Genomic DNA, 19,687 nt, shown 5'->3' with positions numbered 1-19,687 from the left:
GCGCACTGCCAAGCTAGGAACGGCGGCGTGTGCCGTGTGTGTGTGTGTGTGTTACATACACCTCGCTCTATATAATGACGGCACCGGCAAGGTTTTCTCATCACGCGCGTGTGCGCTCGAGCCCAGGAAGGGAAAGGCCTCCTGACCCACTTTGCCTGCAAAAGTAACTGCCGGTCGTTGCCACCCGGGCGGCGGGGGCCACCACTCCTCCTCTCGCGCTGCCCTATCAGGCGAGGCCAAAGGGGCGGCCCGTCTCCCGCGCCGCCGCCGGGCACATGGCCGGCCACGCAGGAGGGATGCGAAGTGTCACGCCGCCGCGGAAGCAACCGCAGGCTCAGCACCGCCATCCAACAGCAGATTGCTGGCAGCCAATGCCGAGGACGCTTTGAAGTGGCACCAAATTCCTCCCAGCCAATAGGAGCCCTCCGCTCAGTGCCAAGGTATCATCCTCTCCTTCGCTCTCTCTCTCCCCCCCTCTTCCCGGCCACTTTAACGTCACCGGCAACCAACCTCCCGGCAGCAGCAGCAGCAGCAGCAGCGAGGCAGCCTCTGGCAGCGTGAGAGCAAAGTTGCGCCACGCATCTGGATCTTGAGCGGGGAGTGGCCCCGTCCTCGTCGGAGGCTCCTGCCTTTAATGTGATTTCGTTATATTTATTTGTTTATTTATTTGAGAGAAGCGGGAAAGGGGGGGGCCTCATCACTGATGGGTTACTAAAGTTCACGGCGAAGGAAGCTTAAATACCTTTGCGGAAGGCTCCGGCCGCAAAACAGCCCAGCCTGCTGCGGGATCCGGAGCATCACCGAAGTTGCGGCGGCGGCGAGATTCTCCTCTCTGACTCAGGGGCGGCCGCGGCTCGGATCACCACTGGCAAAGGGAAAGGCGGAGCGAGCCTTCCGTCCTAGCGGCAAGACCGCCATCAGGGAGCCCGGCAGCTTCCCGGGCCGCTTCGCAAGCGCAAGGGAGCATCCGAAGGAGCCGCTCGCGATGCCCGCCCAGCTGTCCCCGATGGAGGTAAGGAAGGCGATGCCTCGGTTCTCGAGCCGGTCTCTCGCGCTCTGCGCCAAGGCGGGCGCCGAGGAGAGCCCCTCCGGGGGGGGGGCGACGAGTCGCGTTGGGAAATAATCCAGCCCCCCCTCTCCCTCCCCCCCCGCAAGGACGTAGGCGATTGGAGGTGCCCACGTTGCCGGGGCCGCCTTGGACGAGGCAAGAGCGCAGCGGCGCCCTGCCGGGACCTGAAGGCGCAAACGTGCCCCTCATCCTGAGACAGGGGGGCCGGCTTTCTCCAAGCGTTGCCCCCCCCTAACATCTTACCCTGGGCATCATCCTGGCTTCCTATCATCCACCAGGATCCTACCCCCCCTTTAAAAAAATAGAATTCCCGTTGGCGACTTTCGCGACGCAGTGCTGTTCATTTCCACGCCCCTTAAAAAAGGACCCGCGTCTAAAATAACTTCAGCGCGTTTGTCTCTCGTGCCTTTCGCCCCGTCCGGTGGGGTTTTGCCTCTCAAGAGCCGAAGGCGCCCGCGGCCACGAAGGGCGGCGGCGGCGGCGGTTCCGTGAGGTCCGGCCGTACCTGCCTCGGTGCCGGGGGGGCGTGGCTAGCAGGCGCGCCACCGGCCACGGCTTTGTTCCCGAGCGCTTGGACGTCGCTGGGCTGCGGGACTCGCGGCGAGGAGGCTGGCCCGTGGCCTGGGGCGCAAGCCCCGCCGAGCACGCGCACGGGGTGGGGGGTGGGTGGGTATCCCGGTCCAGTGGTAGAAAACAGGCGGAGTGGGTGGGCGGGGATCCAGGATTCCTGCTCTAGAGTCAGCCGTGATGGTGAGGGGGAGACCTTTCCATCCAAATAAAATTGCTAAAAATTTTTTTAAAAAAGAAACAGCGTGAGTTGTGTTCCCTCCCCCACGTTGTCTTCATTGCACCCCATTTCCAGCTGCATAGGCAGCTCTCGACCAGTGTACTGAGGCGATTCCCCATCCCTCATCAGCGTCAGGGGTGGGGAGGCCTCTCCGGCCTCATTGGCATTGAAGAAAATGACTTGAAATAATGGAACCTCAAAACAAGAGTGGTCAGAAGTTTTACTGGACCACTAAAATGCCTCCCACCCCCAAAATTGAATTTGTGAATACAGCAGGACTCTATGGCAGGCTGGGCATTGCAGAACCCTGGAAGGGGCATAGAAAAGTTTTTTTTAAAAAAAATCTTGGCCTGATGTTGAGTATTCAAGATATTCTGTGGTTAGAAATGTCATGGGTGGGGGCTTGCTTGGAAGTAAGCTATGAATTAATTGAGTATGAGTTAAACATGTCTAAGATCAGGAGATAAAGATAACTAGGGTTATTAGGTCTATCCTAGAATAAGCAAATCACCAGGGAGGCAAACTGGTTTTTATGAAAGCTGTTTCCTCTGCCAATTTCACTTTACTGTACCTGAGGGAACATCCAGGTCTTTCCCAAGGGTCCCTCCCGGTGCTAACAGCTGTGCAAAATTGATACCTTTATCAGCTTCAGGCAGACTGAAGTAAATGCTGTGTATAGTACTACACATGATAAACATCCACCTCTCCTAGGATTGAGAACAGAGATCACTGATTAAATTGATCTTAGCTTGTGTTCATGTCTAAAGTTTTATGTTGCTCAGAATCCTCTAGAAGACAAAACAGAAAACTAACAAAACTCCCCATAATATACAGATGGTTCACCTCTCCCACAGGCTCAAAGTCAAATCCAAAACTGCAGTGCATGTCTGTTCAGATGCAAGTCAAGCTAAGTTCAGTTAGCCTTACTCTTAGGTATGTGTGCATATATGATATTTACAGGGACTCTTCGGGGAGTTAGAACAAGTAGGTCTAAAGCTGCTGCAGCCCCAGTCATCCACAGAGGCTGAATAGCACAGTAGGTTGCAGCTAATGGAAGTCCTTCCATGGGAATCTGATGCGTCAACTCTTCCGTAAATTCCATTGATTCCGTGGGGCTACTCTAGCTGTCCCATTTTGGAGTGCTCCATCTGCTGCCTCTGCTGTCTGCAGTGCTTTCTGCTCCCCAATCCCTTGCAATGTGAGCTTTTGCCACAGGAGAGCATCTCCTACTCACTAGGAGAGACCGGTGGAAAGCCTCCTCCATTAGCCATCAACAGCAGAAGGAGGGCAAGGCAACACCGATACTACAACTATTTCAGGAAAAGTTGCAAGCTTTTGGGTTGCATTGAGCTTCTGTTAAGGGGTAGGCTATATAAAAACATTTAGATAAATTAAAACGAAATGATTCTGAATAACAGTGTATCTTTTCCAACAGAAATAAAGAGGGAAAGGATGATACGAATATTTTTGCTGCCTTTATTCTGACAGAGAAAGGGTCTGTGCAGCTCAGAGCCTGGCAGATAAACCCATAACAGCTGTCATTCACACTTTGTTTTTGTTTTACTTCCCTTATAGGATTAACTTTTTTCAAGGAATTCTAGTTGTGTTAAGGAAATGTAGAGCCGAATTTGAATAGGTAACAATATAGTCCTGTAGACTGCTACTCAGAAGAAAGTTTCCATTGAATCCGGCGATCCTTACTCTGGTGTATTATAGGAGTACTACCCTAGTCATGTTTTAGTGCCATTGCAATCAATGGAACAAGCCAGACAGTTTCAAAGGGTCTGAAGTAGAGATGAGCATGAACCAGAAAAAAAGGATGAATCGGGATGATTTGTGGCTTGCTCATGCCTGGATTGGGGTGGGGGGTGAATGTAATGCTATAGGCTTGGGCATGCATGGACAGAGACAGCTGCCTCGGCTCAAGGCCGGCTGCTGTATCTAAAGAGGGCGATGGCAGAGGATGAAGAGGAGGAGGTGGCAGGACCAGATAGGGAGGCGATGGGGAGGGGGAGGGCAGCGGGAAGGGGGCGGGGCATCTGCTTTACTGAAGCAAAATGAAGCACCAAGCAGAAAAAAGTTCAGCCCTTCATTTCGTTTTAGCAAAATGGGATCCCCAAACTGGATCACAAACCACCCCTGTTCATGAGGGGTTTTTTTGGTTCATAATTCAGTCTTTGCCCATCTCTAGTTTAAAGCATGAGTGGATATCCAGAGTGGTGTAGAAGGTAGAGTGCTAGACTAGGTGTCAAGAAGCTCGGGTTCGAAATCCCTGCTTGGCCATGGAACCCCATGAGGGGGTGGGTGTAGAACCAGTAAACCATTCCTGGAAAGCCCTGTTAAGTTCACTATAAGTCAGTTCTGACTTGAAGGCACAAACAACAGCAAAACAGGACTACCTTACTGTGGATCGTGTTCATACAGCCTGTTACTATCATTTGGTAGAATTGACAGGGCAGCAACCCAACAGAAGGCCTGCCTGCCTGCCTGGAAGTTTCAGTCAGGGCAAAAGGTAGTGAGTGGCCGGGATGCTAACTGGTGCAACAATAGTAAGCAGAGCTAAGGGAAATGTTTTTTTTTTTTCTTAGACTGCTACTGCCAAGGATTGTAGTCCATAAAACTAACTTTCCAAGTACTGGAACGGAGATCGGATTACACTAATATTGTACAACCTGCATTGGCAGCCAGCTGTCTTCTGGGCTTGGCTCAGGATCAGACCTTTGGAAACCTTAAATGGCTTAAGGCCTGGCAATCAAAGGAGCCACCTGTTTCATTAGGAACTTGCCAGATTATTATGATCTGCAGGAAAGGCCCTTCTGCTGGCAGTCTCCACAATTTAAATGTAAAAGGACTGTATTGAGCCCAGATTGCAAAACATACTTCTTCCAGAATTACACTTGCACCTATATTCTTGGCCTTCGTTAAAAGTACTAAGCCAACATCTCTTGCTTTTTATATTATTTTTATATGCTGTTGCTTTAGCCAATGTGGTATTGTGGATAAAGTGTCAGAGTAGAATTCAATAGGTAATAAAGGTAAAGGTTCCCCTTGACAATTCTTGTCCAGTCGTGTTCGACTCTAGGGGGCAGTGCTCATCCCCGTTTCCAAGCCATAGAGCCAGCGTTTGTCCGAAGACAATCTTCCGTGGTCACATGGCCAGTGCGACTTAGACACGGAACGCTGTTACCTTCCCACTGAGGTGGTCCCTATTAATCTACTCGCATTTGCATGCTTTTGAACCGCTAGGTTGGCGGGAGCTGGGACAAGCGATGGGAGGGCACTCCGTCATGTGGATTCGATCTCACGACTGCTTAGTCTTCTGACCCTGCAGCACAGGCTTCTGAGGTTTAGCCCAGTGGTTCTTAACCTTTGTTACTCGGATGCTTTTGAACTGCAACTCCCAGAAACCTGAGTCAGGACAGCTGGTGGTGAAGGCTTCTGGGAGTTGCAGTCCAAAACTCCTGAGTAACCCAAGGTTAAGAACCAGTGGTTTAGCCCACAGCGCCACCACGTCCCTGCAAGAATTCAATAGACCTCGGTTCAAATCCTCACTGGGCCATAGAAACGTATTGGGGGTTTCTGATTGTAAATCATTCCTTGAACCTCTAATGTGGCTCAAGGACCCTTTTATAGTCAACATAAGCTGGAAGCTATCTGAAGGCGCCAAACAGCAAGTCAGCAGTCACATACGCAGCGCTCTCTCTTTTCCAGGGTGTCCGCATGTGCTAGTTTTGCAGTGGTTGCACAATGGATTGTGCACCCAGTAGCACAACTGGGCATGTGATAGACACTCTGGAAAACGGAGAGAACTGTTTGTATGGTTGCTATTCTGTGCAAGCTAAACCATACTGCTTTGGTAATTTATTGGCAAAAGAGATTGTAAACAAATGTTATTAAATAAAATGTATGGGTGGACATCTCAACAGACAGACGTTTTGCCCAACTTCTAGATCTTTTCAAGAAGGACATGTATTTTGCTTATTTCTTATTCGTTAATTTTAAAGCTTACCTAAAGAAACATCTGCCAGGTAAATTCAGAAGAGTTTCTTTAGGGCCCTCTTAGCATCTAGTTACCCTTGTATTCTTGTGTTGTGATTTTATCGAGTATGTGTACTCATTATCACCATTCACTAGTCTGACAGTCTGAAAGTGGCAACCTGTAGAAAATGAATCGCACAACACTACCTCCTCCCATTGTGCCCAGGGTCTCCGGTCTCTGAATTCCTTAGTTCTCGACTCACTCTTACAATTAGTCCCGTTAACTTTATTGAAATTCAGGAAAAGAATACCTGCCAATATTGCTTCAAGCCTTTCTACAGATAATTCCTGAGATAATGTGAGGAATGCTGTCTGAAAGTATACGTACATGCAAAACACTGCTAATGTAATAATAATGCTTTGCAGCATTGACCTGGCATTTAAACAAACACTTTGCACCCATGAGGGAAGGAGGGAAGATCTACAAAATTGAAAACAAGTACTACCTGCCTGTCTACACCATGGCACAACATACAAATCAAGAACTGTTTCCTCCTTAGCAGTGTTGTGCTATTCATAAGTAAATTTAATTGCTTAAAAATCATATAATTAGTCAACTCATTTTTAAAAATAGAATAATAGTCCTCCATCAGATGGAGAGGATAACTTAAGTGATGTATCCTGTCCATTACACATCACTCAAATTTGTTTCCTGTGTGCTGAATTTACATTTATAGCTTTAAAAAAATGTTTGGCCGTTAAGAGCACATGTATTCGGAAGTTCTCAGTGCACTTGGTTCTATGTGACATTGTTTTCTTCTTTTTTCTTCCGTACCAGATTTCTCCAGAGTTCTCTGCCACCAGTGCCTTTGCTCATGTGGCCCAGAATGGGGCAGTCCATGTAGAGAAAGTTAATCCCACACACGAGGATATTGGATCTGGGAGAGTAATGACTGATGATGTATTTGATGAGAGCTATCGTGAGAAAAAGGGCCCAAAGCCTGCTACAGTCTATGTCTGGAGAAATATCATCCTTATGTTCCTGCTCCACGTATCTGCAGTTTATGCCCTTTGGCTCATACCTGCAACACATATTCTCACCTTAGTGTGGGGTAGGTAAACGACATGCTGATTTTATGACGACGGTATTATCTGATGACTTAGGTTTGTTCTTTAGCCTTCCATTCTTAGCTCTTCCCATCATAATTCTAACTCCCCCAGGGCCTTTGGGAGGATTAATTGCTACCTGTGAATGCACAAACAAGGCTCTCTGGGAGGCCTTCATGGGGCTTTTAATTGTTCAGAAGCATATTGCAGCAAGCATTAAGTTCTTTGTCAAGGCAACTGGAAGGCCCATCTGGATTGCTACTAGTCCCTAGTCAGTGAAATGTATTTCTTTTTACTGGACTTCTAAGGAGTATTTAGTTAGCTGATTTTTGTAAGGCATTAAACGCTTGAGTTTGTTTGTACAGTAAAAAAACTAAATCGCTGGAAGTGACCCTTTAAGGTCATGGAGTCCAATGCCCTGCAGAAGCAGGCGGCATGCAGCTATGGCACCCAATGTGCACCATCCAATGTGTGCTTAAAAATTCCCAGTGAAGGAGAGTCTAGCATCTTCCATGGTTTCTCTTTTCTGAGTCCACGATGGCATAATTCTACAGGCTGCCCTGATTTTTTTTTCTTGCTGAATTAACAATGCAATATCCCTTTGGCACCATTTCAAGATAGTTAGGATGAATCTGGGTACATCGCAATGACCAGATAGGCGGGGTATAAATGGAATGAATGAATGAATGAATGAATGAATGAATAAATAAATAAATAAATAGTACAACTCTGGAATAAGCAGTGTTATCTTGCTAGAATTTGATTGATTGATTGATTGATTGATTGATTGATTGATTGATTGATTGATTATTTATTTATTTATTTATTTATTTATTTATTTATTTATTTATTTATTTATTTATTTATTTATTTATTTATTTCTACATACCCCGCCTATCTGGTCATTGCGACCACTCTAGAAATGGTAGGATGTGGTATGTATGGATTTTGGAGTGCCAGACCGGTCCATCTGTGGTTCATATTCAAGTAGTCTCAGCCTTTGACAATAATGTAGATGATAGAGTGGTAAACAGTGTCTTCCTGTATCTGAGTATTTCTTTCAGCAAATCACACAGGAATGTTGGAAGTCAGATCTTTATGCTACCAAGATGGAGATGTTTTTTTCTTGACATTCTCTTTTCCCCACCTTTCTTGTCTGCAGCAATGTTGTGCTTCATCTTGAGTGGTCTAGGAATAACAGCTGGAGCACATCGACTTTGGAGTCACCGGTCTTACAAAGCTACCTTGCCTCTTCGAATATTCTTGGCTGTTATCAACTCCATGGCTTTCCAGGTAGGAAAAGGTTAAGAGACGTAGCCACATTCTTGGCTGGCTGGGTGGATGCATGAGCTGCAGTTTTGCCCTGATGCAATCCCATACAGAATTTTGTATCTTACACAGAGTCTGTATTCTGCAACAACCCCCTTCAATTTGCCTAGAAACAAGTTTGCTCTCCTTTTCTAATTCCTTTTAAATGAGAATGTCAAGATCCAGATGGGAAAAAAATACAAACTGATGGCCATTCCTAGCATCAAAAATTTCAAACTACAGTGGTGCCTCGCTTAGCGATTGCTTTGTTTAACAATGTATTCACTTAGCAATGGGTTTTTTTGAGGAATTTTCCGCATCATTTAACAATGTTCTCTATGGGCGATTTTCACTTAACGATATCCGTTTTCGCTTATTTAAAAGTGTCTTAACATGTTTGAAACCTGTTTTAAATGCTTGGAATCGTTAGTGCACCTTGTAGAACATTTGCAAACTTAATTTGGCTTTGTTCTGAGTCTTCGTTAAATTTTGGTGAATTTTGCCCCCCATTGGAATGCATTGAACTGTCCAGAGCTCTTTTATCGCTTTCATGTTCACCTGTACATTTTAAAACTCTCCAGTATATTCTTTAAATGTTCACATGTAACAGTGATGAGTTTCTGGATTTGGTGTGTGTGTGTATATATATGTATACATATATATAAGGCCTCCTTCATAATCTTTTCCTGTTCTCCCCCTACCCTTTAAAACAACAATAGTAAAATGAAATTATTTGCTATGCCTTGTCAAAAGTAATATATACTTTCAGGTGAAAATAAAATACACATCGGCATTTCCATGTACAGTGGTGCCTAGCTTGACGAGGATAATCCGTTCCAGCAAAATCGCTGTAGAACGAAATCGCCGTCAAGCGAAAGTAAAAAAAACCATTGAAATGCATTGAAAACCGGTTCAATGTGTTCCAATGGGCGAAATACCTCAGCGTCCAGCGAAGATCCTCCATAGAGCGGCCATTTTCCGGTGCCTATATAGCGAGGAATTCTTCCTAAAACACAGTGGGGAGCCATTTTGCACAGCGGGCGGCCATTTTGAAAACCCGACAGTCAGCTGTTTTGATCGTCGTTAAGCGAAAAATCGGTTCCCCAAGCAGGGAACCGATTGTTGTTAAATGAAAAACGCCATACAAACATTGTTTTGCGATCGCTATGCTCATTGTTAAGCGATTTCCTCGTCTAACAAGGTAATCGTCAAGTGGGGCACCACTGCATTAACTTTGTTTGACAACATGTGGTATTGACTGGGTCAAGATCAGCTTTCAAGCCCCAATCTGCCGTAAAGTCTCTATTGGTCCAGGCAGCCTTTCCAACCTTGGGTTGCTAGATATTGTTTTACTGCAACCCACCTCATTCCTGACCATTAGACATGCTGAGTATAATGGGAGCTATAATCCAAAATCAGGTGGGGCCTGAAATTTGGAAAAGGTGAGTATAAGGTATGTTGCTGTCCATTGCCACATCAGTCCAGCTTCCCTTTCCATGAAATGTGAATTAAATCTGCCTGAGAGTACTGTGTTCAGGATTAATGAGGAAAGGAAGTATTTAAATATTTGCTTTTTCTTAGGGATAGGCTATAAGCCCAAAAAAAGCATCCTAAAGACATCGGAAAATTGCTAATACGTATATTTGTCTTTTTGTTTCATTTAGAATGATATTTATGAGTGGGCTAGAGACCATCGTGGCCACCACAAATTCTCTGAAACAGATGCAGATCCTCACAATGCAAGTCGAGGCTTTTTCTTTTCTCATATCGGCTGGCTGCTCGTGCGAAAACACCCTGATGTCATAGAGAAAGGAAAGAAGCTGGACCTCTCTGACCTGGAGGCTGACAAAGTTGTGATGTTCCAGAGGAGGTAAGCAAAGGGGTTCCTGCTGACCTGGGAGCTGAAGAAGACAGTAGCCCCTGGGAAGAACATTCTGCTCTTATTAAACAGAGATGCCTTCGTGTCTTCTTTTTCCTACCAGCAGCATTAAGCAACCACCATTTCAACTAATAATAAATGAATCCAGTTTATTATTAAACCAGAAAAAATGGATATTGGTAGGAATGAGACTGAAGGATACACTTTATTTTCCAAACCATTTGTAATGGTAGAGTTGTAGTGACCTTGTTAACCTCATCCTATGCCATCCCCAACTAGAGCCCCTGGTTTCGATTCCCCCCTTGTGTTCTAGAAAAGAAATGGAAGTTTACTAATGTTTAAAATCTCCCCTAAGTTCTCATAACTCATGCTACATTCCAGCTTTGATTCAAGAACTACAGGCTCAGATTTTGAATACTCCATTGGTTTAGGCTGAAACTTACTCAATTCCATCACCAGCCCAAGTACTTGTTATAAAGAGAAAAAAGCAGCAGAACATTTGAGAGAGTACTGAAAGTTCAGATGCTAAAATCATAGAATTCTAATGTGAGTTCTACACACCCACCTACCCAACAACTTTGTTAAATACAGTGCTTTTCCTTCTTTCTTTCCAGATATTACAAGCTATCTCTGTTGATCATGTGCTTCTTTGTACCTTCCATTGTGCCTTGGTATTTCTGGGGAGAATCCTTATACAACAGCTTCTTCATAGCTGCCATCCTCCGTTATGCCTTGATCCTCAATGCTACCTGGCTAGTGAACAGTGCAGCCCACATGTATGGCAACCGGCCGTATGATCGGAACATTAACCCCAGGGAAAACCACTTTGTTGTATTTGGAGCCTTAGGTAGGTAAACAATTGGGGCAGGGGAGTGTGGCCACTATTTTTTTCCTGTCATCGTATCTACCAAAAATTCAGGTAGACTTGGGAGGGAGGGAAGGGAATTAGCATTTACCTCTTATTCTTGCTTCATTTCTGGTTCCATCTTCAGATCAAAGCAGAATTGCATGAGATTGCCCCTCACCCTTTTCCTGGCCTCCCTTTTATTAGTAGTCTACACTGTGCCCTCTCCTTACTCATGAGTACCTAGCCCATTGCCCTTTCTTTGCTCACATGTAGCCAGAGCTTCTTGGAAGAGCATACATTCATCTCCATTTTCTTTTTGAAGAGTCTCTTCTAGTGATATGATGTGATAAAACCTTATGGGAACCAGAGCTCACAAATTAGGATTGAGTATTACCCTGTTTCCCCCAAAATAAGATCTAACCTGAAAATAAGCCTTAGTATGATTTTTCAGGATGCTCGTAATATAAGCCCTACCCCCAAAATAATCCCCAGTTAAGTGAAACCGCACCCTCCACCATTGTGCAGCAACCAGAAGAAGATAACATGACTGTATTTGAGTAAATGTAGATTGTTGTACATTAAAAAAAAACATCCCCTGAAAATAAGCCCTAAAGTGTTTTTTTGGAGCAAAAATTAATATAAGACCCTGCCTTATTTTCGGGGAAACACGGTAGAAGCCACTGTTCACTTCTAGTTAAAATTAGAATCCAAGCTGAAGAAGAATTTGAGGGTTACTCTCAGGTGGGATTGGCAGGAGCAGTGGTCCTGTTTTGGGTCTATGACATGTTGCTTCTGATGAAATTCCCTATACTACATAGTTATAATGTGCCAGAGTCCGAGTCTCCGGTGTATCTGGCTGCCATATCCCAAGCATGAGAAAGAAAGGGAGAAATAAAGAGTCTTTCTCTTCATTCTGGCTAGAGTGGAGGAAGCACTGGTGAAAAGTATTTCCAGTTCCTGTTTAGCTGGAGTTTGGTGACTTTCTGAAACTGGTTAGTTTGAAAATAAGTAGAGTTTTTCACAATGCTATTGCAGGAAGCTGGATAGCTCAGTGGTTTAGATTCCTGGCTGTGGAGCCTGAGGTTGGGAATTCAATTCCCCATTGTGCCTCCTTGACAGGTTAGATTTGATGATCCATAGGGTCCCTTCCAGCTCTGCAGTTTTAAAATGAAGAAGAAGATGATGATGGTTGTTGTTATTCTGAATAATCTAGCTTCAAATCCACTGAATATTGTTTTGTACTGATTTCTGAAAAAGTTGAATTCTCTTAAAAGGTAACTACACCAAATTAAAACAGTTTGCTTGCATGCAAACACTACAAATAAAAGTGTGTTAAACTAAAGGCAGGATCAGGTTAAAGTAAATAAAACTTTTTTTGAGGCTAAGAGGTAAGGATCTAGTCTCCTGCACCCTCACCTGCTTTGTTAGTATAAGAAGAGAAGGCCCTTGACTCAGGCTAGGGGAAATACGTTTTTCCTTATTTTTTCTTGTTTATGTCAGAAAGTGACTCCACATGAGCTACAAGTTGCATCACATGTTGCTGTATTGAGTGACAGTGCATAAAGCTATGAGAACAATCCCTGGTGTCTCTCCCCCCCCCCCCCCATTTTTGAGTTCCTCTTACTGAATCATAAAGGGTGTTGTTCTGTGTGTGCCCTTTTCTTTTTTACTTGTTCACCTCTGGAGCCAATGGACTTGACTGGTGTTTTGGGCAGAGAGGCAGGATATAAAATAACTAAAACAAAATAAACATTTCCCCCCTTCTTTACTGAGATAGACCTGAATTTTCATTTTAGTAAATGGAAGGCTTTGATTGCTTTTGAGGAGGCTTTTCTAGCCATATTCTGTTAACTTCATTCTGTCGAAGCGTTAACTTTTTTTGACTCTGCAATTACAATTACTATTGAAATTTTAAAAAGGTAAGAGAATGCAGGAGTATACACTGTAGCACCATAACTTCCCCATATTGCTAAGCTTTGTTTAAGACAGCTGTCTCCAATATCTGCCTGTTCTTCAGTTATGATGATCCTAAGCTTGTGTATGCAGGAGTGAAAGCTATTGACTCCAGTGCAGCTTGCTTCTGAATAAGTCTGTATTAGGATTGTAGCCCTTAAAAATGACTGCTCCCTCTGTAGCAAGCATATCCCTATGGTGCCTTCTTCCATCTGGAAAATTGCGCAAGGGAACCATCAAGTGTAAGGCACTTGCCCATCTCTAGCAGTATCTGAGGCTGAGAGATATGCTGAAGAACCACAAAGGGCCACTGTGATTTGAAGGCGAGGTGCCCTGGTTTCAGATCAGCATGGTTTCCTGGCTATTAGAGGTGCTGATGAGAATTAAATGTTTTCCAAAATCTAACTGATAGTTAAAATGTTTCTAGATGTGACATTGTCTCTTAACTATTTCTCGTCCTGTTTCTTTGTCTCTAGGTGAAGGCTTCCACAACTATCACCATACTTTCCCTTTTGATTACTCAACCAGTGAGTTTGGCTTAAAGTGGAACTTCACTACAGCTTTCATTGATTTAATGTGCTACCTTGGCTTGGCCAGCGACCCTAAGAGAGTAGCCAAGGAGACCATTTTGGCCCGGAAAATGCGGACTGGTGATGGTAGTCACAAGACTGGCTGAAGGTCTGGTTCCTTCCCCCCCAAGCCCCAGTTCAAAGGTTGCTTTCCCCTTCCTCTTCGTCTTTCAAACAACCTGTGCATACATTTAACAACCAGTCTACTAACTAATAAGCAATGCTTCCAGGATGCTCAAAAGTATGACTAACCTATTTCAGTACAGTGTTTGAAACAATGTATTTAAGGCTGGTAACTTTCCCTTGACTCTTTGGGCACAAGGGGGTTGCCTGTCCTTCTATTTTGTTGCTCCATGGCAAGGTCTCTTTACCGTCTTCTCTGTGCTCTCTTTTCTCTTTCTCTCCCTCATGTTAGAAGCCAGTAGAACATCTCCACCTGTTGGCTTCCCTGGAAACAATTAAGAAGGACTGAGCCGACAGGGTTACACCAAAGTAGGAAATCTTTTTCCCAGGAAGAGCAGAAACTCATATTTTGCTAATTAGTAACCCGTTCTGTTTCCTGGCTCTTGAAGTTAGTAGTGCCTTTGATGAAAAAGCAGAGGCGCTGCCCTATCTGCTTTTTCTTGGAGAAGGCTTCTTAGACCAAGGGTTTCAATAACTGTGGGAGACTAAGAAAGAGGTGGGAATGGGAATGATAAAAAGATTAGGAGTGGAAAGGGGAAGAAGATCTTTTTGGAAGGGTGGCAAACTACGTTCCTGGTTAGACTCAGAATTAAGAGTTGGTTAAACAAATAATAACGAGCCAGAACAGCTTTCTATTCTATCTCCATTTGTGGTCTAATGTCCCGCCTGCTCTTTTCCTGCAGTTAGGCGCTGACCAGAAGCAAGAGGTCTGTGAAGGGTTCTGCAGGCCTGTACAGGCTAAGTTAGGCGAAGGGATTGGGTGCTTGATGGCATCCGAACCAGATTTGGTGGAGAATGTATTTAGAATGAAAAAGGGAAACTGTCATGTTTGGAAGGTAAAAACAGAGGCCCACTCCTCTCTTCCCTCTCCCCTTTCTTCCTCGACCTTACCCCCATACTCCTGAGTGATTTCTCGCCTTTTATCACCAGTCAAGTTGCTGACTTTCTTCTAACTGTTATGAAGACCTCCCCTCCCCCCCTCCCCCTATCCTAAACCCTCTATAAATCTCTTTGAACCTAGCCTACTACAATCCCAACCTCACCCTTCCCCCCACCCGGTATTGGAATGTAACTATCCTGTGTACTCCCTGTACCCTGTAATGCCAATAAAGGTTTCTGTATGTATGTATGTAGGTAAAAACAGATGCGTCAAAGGGGTTGTTTCAAAGAGGAAGCAGGAAGTACTGGAATGGTTTGAACCAAAGCTGTGTGACGGACTCAGGCTGCTTTATGGGCTGGAGGAATGGATGGCTCTTGAGATAAAGAATGGTATGTTTGATGGTTTATATATATAATAACAGGTCCATCCCATTCAGCCCATATGGCAGTTGAAGTCCACACGGATCCCCCCAGAGGTTAATGGAGCCAAGAAGAAGCTACGTTTCCCTTTGGGGGAGAGGGTGATCATGTTCCTGAAAGTTCAAGGCAGTAGTGATGTCTACCTTCTGTTTTACTCCTGTAATTATCAGCTTTCAAGACATCCGCTTTTCACTTACACATTATTTTAATTTTAGCAGCCTTTCTCATCCTAAAAAATGCAGAGAGAGGAAATGGGGCTGGAGTGAGGCCTTTTTTTTGGGGGGGGGTAAGAGAGCTGTTCAGAGGAGAGGGGAGTTGGCTGTCGTGGCATGCTAGCAATCATCCAAAGTACTGTAGTTGCTTCCAAATAGGAGAGCAGAACCTCCATTTGTGCTCTTCTTTTTAACAGTGTGGCAAAGGTTACAGCGTTCACATACTTGATTTGATTGTTTCTGCATTTGCCATGAAGGAGTGACAAGAGCACTTAAACATGGCAAAAGTGTTCACCTGATGTAATGAGAGACACGGCTTTTGGACAGTAGGAAGGGAATCTGGGCAGGTGATATTGGCTTGCTTTAAAAGTTAAAGTTACATAACAGGATTCCTTTCCCTCCCCCCTCCCCGTCACCCCTGCTTGTTACACTAGGTAGCAGAAGCTGTGCCTGCAAAAAGCAAAGCAAAACCCTTCTGAGCATCTTAGCTTTGCTAATAAGCAGAATATTTCAAACAATATAAAATGTTAGCTCAATTCTAACCTGTTTGTTCTAACAAAATGTCAGCAGAGGAGAAGCCAGTTCTTGCTCTTGGTCCTCCACTGCTCGTTCTGGCACAAGTTGTCCAAACAGGTGCCCTATTCTCTCCCAGACAGCAGCAGCAGCAGCGCAACCCATCACTGAAATACTAGCACAGCCTTGTCCATACCTACTAAAAACTGGGGAAGAATCCTATGCCAACTAAGTCCCATTAATGCCCCATTTCCTGCTGATGGCATAATGGGATTATTGGATCATTCCGCTCTACCCACCTTTCAATTTCTTCAAATTTCAATTGCTCATCGATTAAGCACTTGCGCTGAGCAGCGGCAACAACAAAATCAAAATCTAATCCATCAGAAAGTAAAACAAAGAAAAAAACATTAAGGAGTCAAATCCAGATTAAAAACCAATGTAAGATCACTCCTATGCTCTAAAAGCTGGTTGTGCTGGGTTATCCAGTCAGGTTTTGAGGTCTACTTCTGAGTAGGAATCTTGTGCATTTCTACTCGAAAGTAAATAATACTGTGTTCAGTGCAAGGATAACTTGCAAGGCAGATGATGGAGTGCCTCACTCACAAATGCAACAAGTAATGTTGGCTCATGGGGAAGCAGCCCCAGCCCCAGTCACAACTTGCCTATATGGCTCCTTGGCATTCCCAGATACTGGTATTGAAGATTTCAGTTCAAAGGACTCTGTGGACCAAAACCAGATTTTCTTATCTCTTTCAGACAGCCTACGTTTTTCCATGGTAGCATTCATGCTACTTGCATGCAGAGTGGAAAGCTTAGTGCAGGATTTCTCTTTGTCTAAGGTAAAGGTAAAGGTTCCCCTTGACATTCAGTCCACTCGTGTCTGACTCTAGGGGGCGGTGCTCATCCCCGTTTCCAAGCCGTAGAGCCAGCGTTTGTCCGTAGACAGTTTCTGTGGTCACGTGGCCAGCGCGACTAGCCACCGAACGCCGTTACCTTCCTACCGTGGTGGTACCTATTTATCTACTCGCATTTTCACATGCTTTCGAACTGCTAAGTTCTCTTTGTCTACTTGCTCCAATTCTTCAGTCCCCATCAACATTACAGCCTCTTGTCCATCCTGCTTGTTGCACTTCATAAACACCTAAGAGGGAGCATGAGCGGGCTGCAAGGGTACAGGAAAGGAAAAGCGAACAAGGATTGGAGCAGTTTCTTCATGAGGACTAGGGACAGTGGCTGCAGCCTCTAAGTTTTGAAAGAGATATTTGTGGTCTTGGGGAGTATACAATAGTGCTCCAACTGTTAAATGCTAGTTATGCCACTTCAGGCACTTCAGTTTTTGGAGAGCTGTACAAGGGAAAGAGCTGAGAACCCTTACACACCTTACTTTCCCCACTTCATCAGTTTGGTATGGTAGAGGCTGTGACTTCAGGCAGATTTCAGTTTCCTACAAACGCTTCATATTTCCTTTTCTTTGCTTAAATACCTAACTGGAGAGCCACATGAGGTGCTAAATAAGTAGGGGATGTTTTGCGGAGGGCCTGAGTCCTCTATACACACTACATTTTTAGGTGTGCAGTTAATGCTAAACATGTGAAGTATAATTATAACATAGAGTTTTTCTTGTACATAGACTCGACAAAGGTCCAGAACTGGCTAAAAATTCAGTCTGCCCTTCATGGTGGGCTAGAATGTGTTGCTGAATTGCAGGTTTAAGCATTTCTCAGTCTCACAAATACCATTACGGAAAGAGCTGCAGTTTTTGTCCTCCTTCCACGTGTTTGCACTGAATCTGACATAGGCACTGGTGGAATGCCTGCTCATAGTTCCAAATTTATATCTTATCTGTTGCAAGGAGCCTGGCTATGCCTATACACGGTCTTGCCAGGTTGTAAATGTCAGAGGTATGGGGGGAAAAGATCCCTTATCCAAGAAATTAGGGCCAGCAAATAAAAGACATATTTTAGTAACCTTTATGATTGGCTAGCTGTACAGCATGTTTTTTTGCTCACACGCGTCCCAGATTGACACTGCTAATTCAGGTGTTAAACTTGTAAGCTCCACATGGGTTGTGTGAATCTAAATATTTGGATGCAGGGTGAAAATATAATCAATGATAAGTAACCAAACCAGATGCTTTTTGATAACTGAACAATTTTGATGTGCCTTAAGCTTTTGTTTAACACACATAGGAGTATAAAGAGTTCTTTGCAGTATTTTGTTTTCATCTGTTCTAAATTATTTCTGAAAAACCTTTAAAGGGGTATTTTTATATTGATGAGTCACCTATGTTAAATTGTGGGTACAGGGGTTTGTGTGTGTATGCATGTGCATGCATGTTTAAATGTATTTAGTTTCCAGTTAGGATGGCTTGACCATTAAAACAGAGAGATGTTTAGGTGTTTTTTTTTTAGTATGTAGTACAGATTACATTTCTGATAGGCATTTCCCCTTCCCTGGGTGCTTCCAGATGAGGCTTTTTTTATGCAGTGGCCCTGCCACATTCACAGAATTTTTTAAAGGGAGAACCCAGAGAGGATCCTGAATCTTCTGTGCTGTCTCATACTGCTAATTCTGTCCTTTTATTTCCAATAACTAACTTAATAAATAAACCTATTAAGAAGGAAAAGACAATAATTACACAGCGTTTTTTTCCACTGCTAGCGCTCTCAGAGTTATCTGTCTGGAAGCATTCTCTGTGTTTTGCTGGAATGCTATGGATGTTAATTAGAGTGTAATTAGAGCAGCAAGGTGGATGTTGGGTATCTAGGCTGCTGTCCCTAGCTGCTGCTAAGACTCATTGGATGGAATCCTGTTGCTCTGTTACACAGGTAGAAGGCAAAAAGTGTAACATTCAGTCATTCCTAGCCAGGAAGTAACAGGTCCGCACTGGTATTCTTGAGGGCCTTTGCCTGATGGCTTGGCGTGTGCTTGAGAAATACCAGTGGGAGAGTAGTTAAAGCCAGCTAGGGAAAACTTGATGTTAAACCTTCTACCTTCTGCACATGTAACAAAGCAACAGCCTTTCAGTCTCTGTGAGGACAACAAGCGAGTTCTTTCTCTCCTCTTCTACTGATATTTCTTTATACGTAAAAGGGCTGAAGCCCTCACACTTTAAAATAGATATTCATGTGGTTTAATTTTTAAATAAACTAATGCCCCAAGATGTATGCCACTCTGTTGATGATTTGGTACTAAATTGGCTGACATCTTTGTCCTTCAGCTTAACTGTCTGGAGAGTCAAGTAGCAGTGACTTGACTTCTCGCCAGCTGTCAAACCGCACCAAGCAAAAGAGTTTCTTGCCTTTATTTGAATCTGGAAAACCAAATGTCTGAATAGTAGAGACTGTGGAGGTTCATGCGAAGTGTTTAAGCCTTGATGCTCTTGAAGTGTGTGTAGGATCATTGTTTGCTTTTCTATTCCTAATAATTTGCATATTACATACTGAAAAACGATTCCTTCTAATATGGAATTGAGTGTCTGGTTTATGTTGATCTGAACTCTTGTTTGGGTTTTTGTTGTTGTTGTTGTTTATAATAAAACTGTTGATTTTTCAAATTTGATGGGCTTCCGGTTTATTTCTTTTGCTGACATCACTGGACATATGATGAGACCTCTAACCTAACCTTGAGAATTGCAATCATATATCCTGAGGAGGCTGTGAATGCCCAGATCGTGTCTTGCTTCCCTTTCCAGAAATTTTGTCTTGGCTCTTTCCTTTGAACAAGAAAGTCCTATGATGCTGTGATGTTTGTGTAAAAACTTCTGTGAGGTACCCATTTAGAGGCTGAGAAAGACTAGAAAAGCCACAGGTGGCAGTGAAGTTGGGCTGAGCTCCATCCTGAATCAATATCTTCAGATCTCACAGGATGCTTCTACCCTTCTAGCCTTCTTTTCCCACATAAGGCCGCCATTTCCAAAACCCTGCTGTATTTAGGCCCCATTTCACTGCATGCACCTCTTGTATGGTTGCTTAATGAAG

The 19,687-nt window shown here is 44.1% G+C and overlaps 1 protein-coding gene and 1 long non-coding RNA gene across 4 annotated transcripts in view; one reads left to right on the top strand and one right to left on the bottom strand.

Moving 5' to 3' along the window:
* Nucleotides 1-881, bottom strand: part of LOC140705846 (uncharacterized) — a 30,310-nt gene extending 29,429 nt beyond the window's left edge. For both annotated transcript variants that reach the window (XR_013543453.1, XR_013543454.1), the window contains exon 1: nucleotides 743-881. This is a non-coding gene — a long non-coding RNA (uncharacterized LOC140705846). The remainder of the gene's footprint in view (nucleotides 1-742) is intronic.
* SCD (stearoyl-CoA desaturase) lies at nucleotides 307-19,266 on the top strand. Of its 2 annotated transcripts, XR_012085416.2 has the most exons (7): nucleotides 307-1,012; nucleotides 6,673-6,946; nucleotides 8,104-8,234; nucleotides 9,914-10,119; nucleotides 10,743-10,975; nucleotides 13,405-14,516; nucleotides 14,815-19,266. XR_012085416.2 is itself a non-coding variant. In XM_020791191.3 (6 exons), exons 1-6 carry the CDS (start codon nucleotides 986-988, stop codon nucleotides 13,602-13,604), a joined length of 1,071 nt encoding a protein of 356 aa, XP_020646850.3. In that variant the 5' UTR covers nucleotides 307-985; the 3' UTR covers nucleotides 13,605-19,266. The 2 variants fall into 2 exon arrangements, 1 of the variants encoding a protein (XP_020646850.3); XM_020791191.3 differs by having other exon boundaries at nucleotides 13,405-19,266.
* The last annotated feature ends 421 nt before the right edge of the window (nucleotides 19,267-19,687 follow it).

The sequence above is a fragment of the Pogona vitticeps genome, chromosome 3 (genome assembly GCF_051106095.1).
Source record: "Pogona vitticeps strain Pit_001003342236 chromosome 3, PviZW2.1, whole genome shotgun sequence".
NCBI lineage: Eukaryota > Metazoa > Chordata > Lepidosauria > Squamata > Agamidae > Pogona > Pogona vitticeps.
Note: the sequence above shows the minus strand (reverse complement) of the source record. Positions and strands in the feature narration are given on the sequence as shown.

Bases quoted from the DNA above. Each gene is read 5' to 3' on its own strand.
- SCD (XM_020791191.3), top strand. From the start codon at position 986: ATGCCCGCCCAGCTGTCCCCGATGGAG. The intron at 6,947-8,103 runs GTAGGTAAACGA...TCTTGTCTGCAG, and splicing joins TATTCTCACCTTAGTGTGGG to CAATGTTGTGCTTCATCTTG. The intron at 10,976-13,404 runs GTAGGTAAACAA...CTTTGTCTCTAG, and splicing joins TGTTGTATTTGGAGCCTTAG to GTGAAGGCTTCCACAACTAT.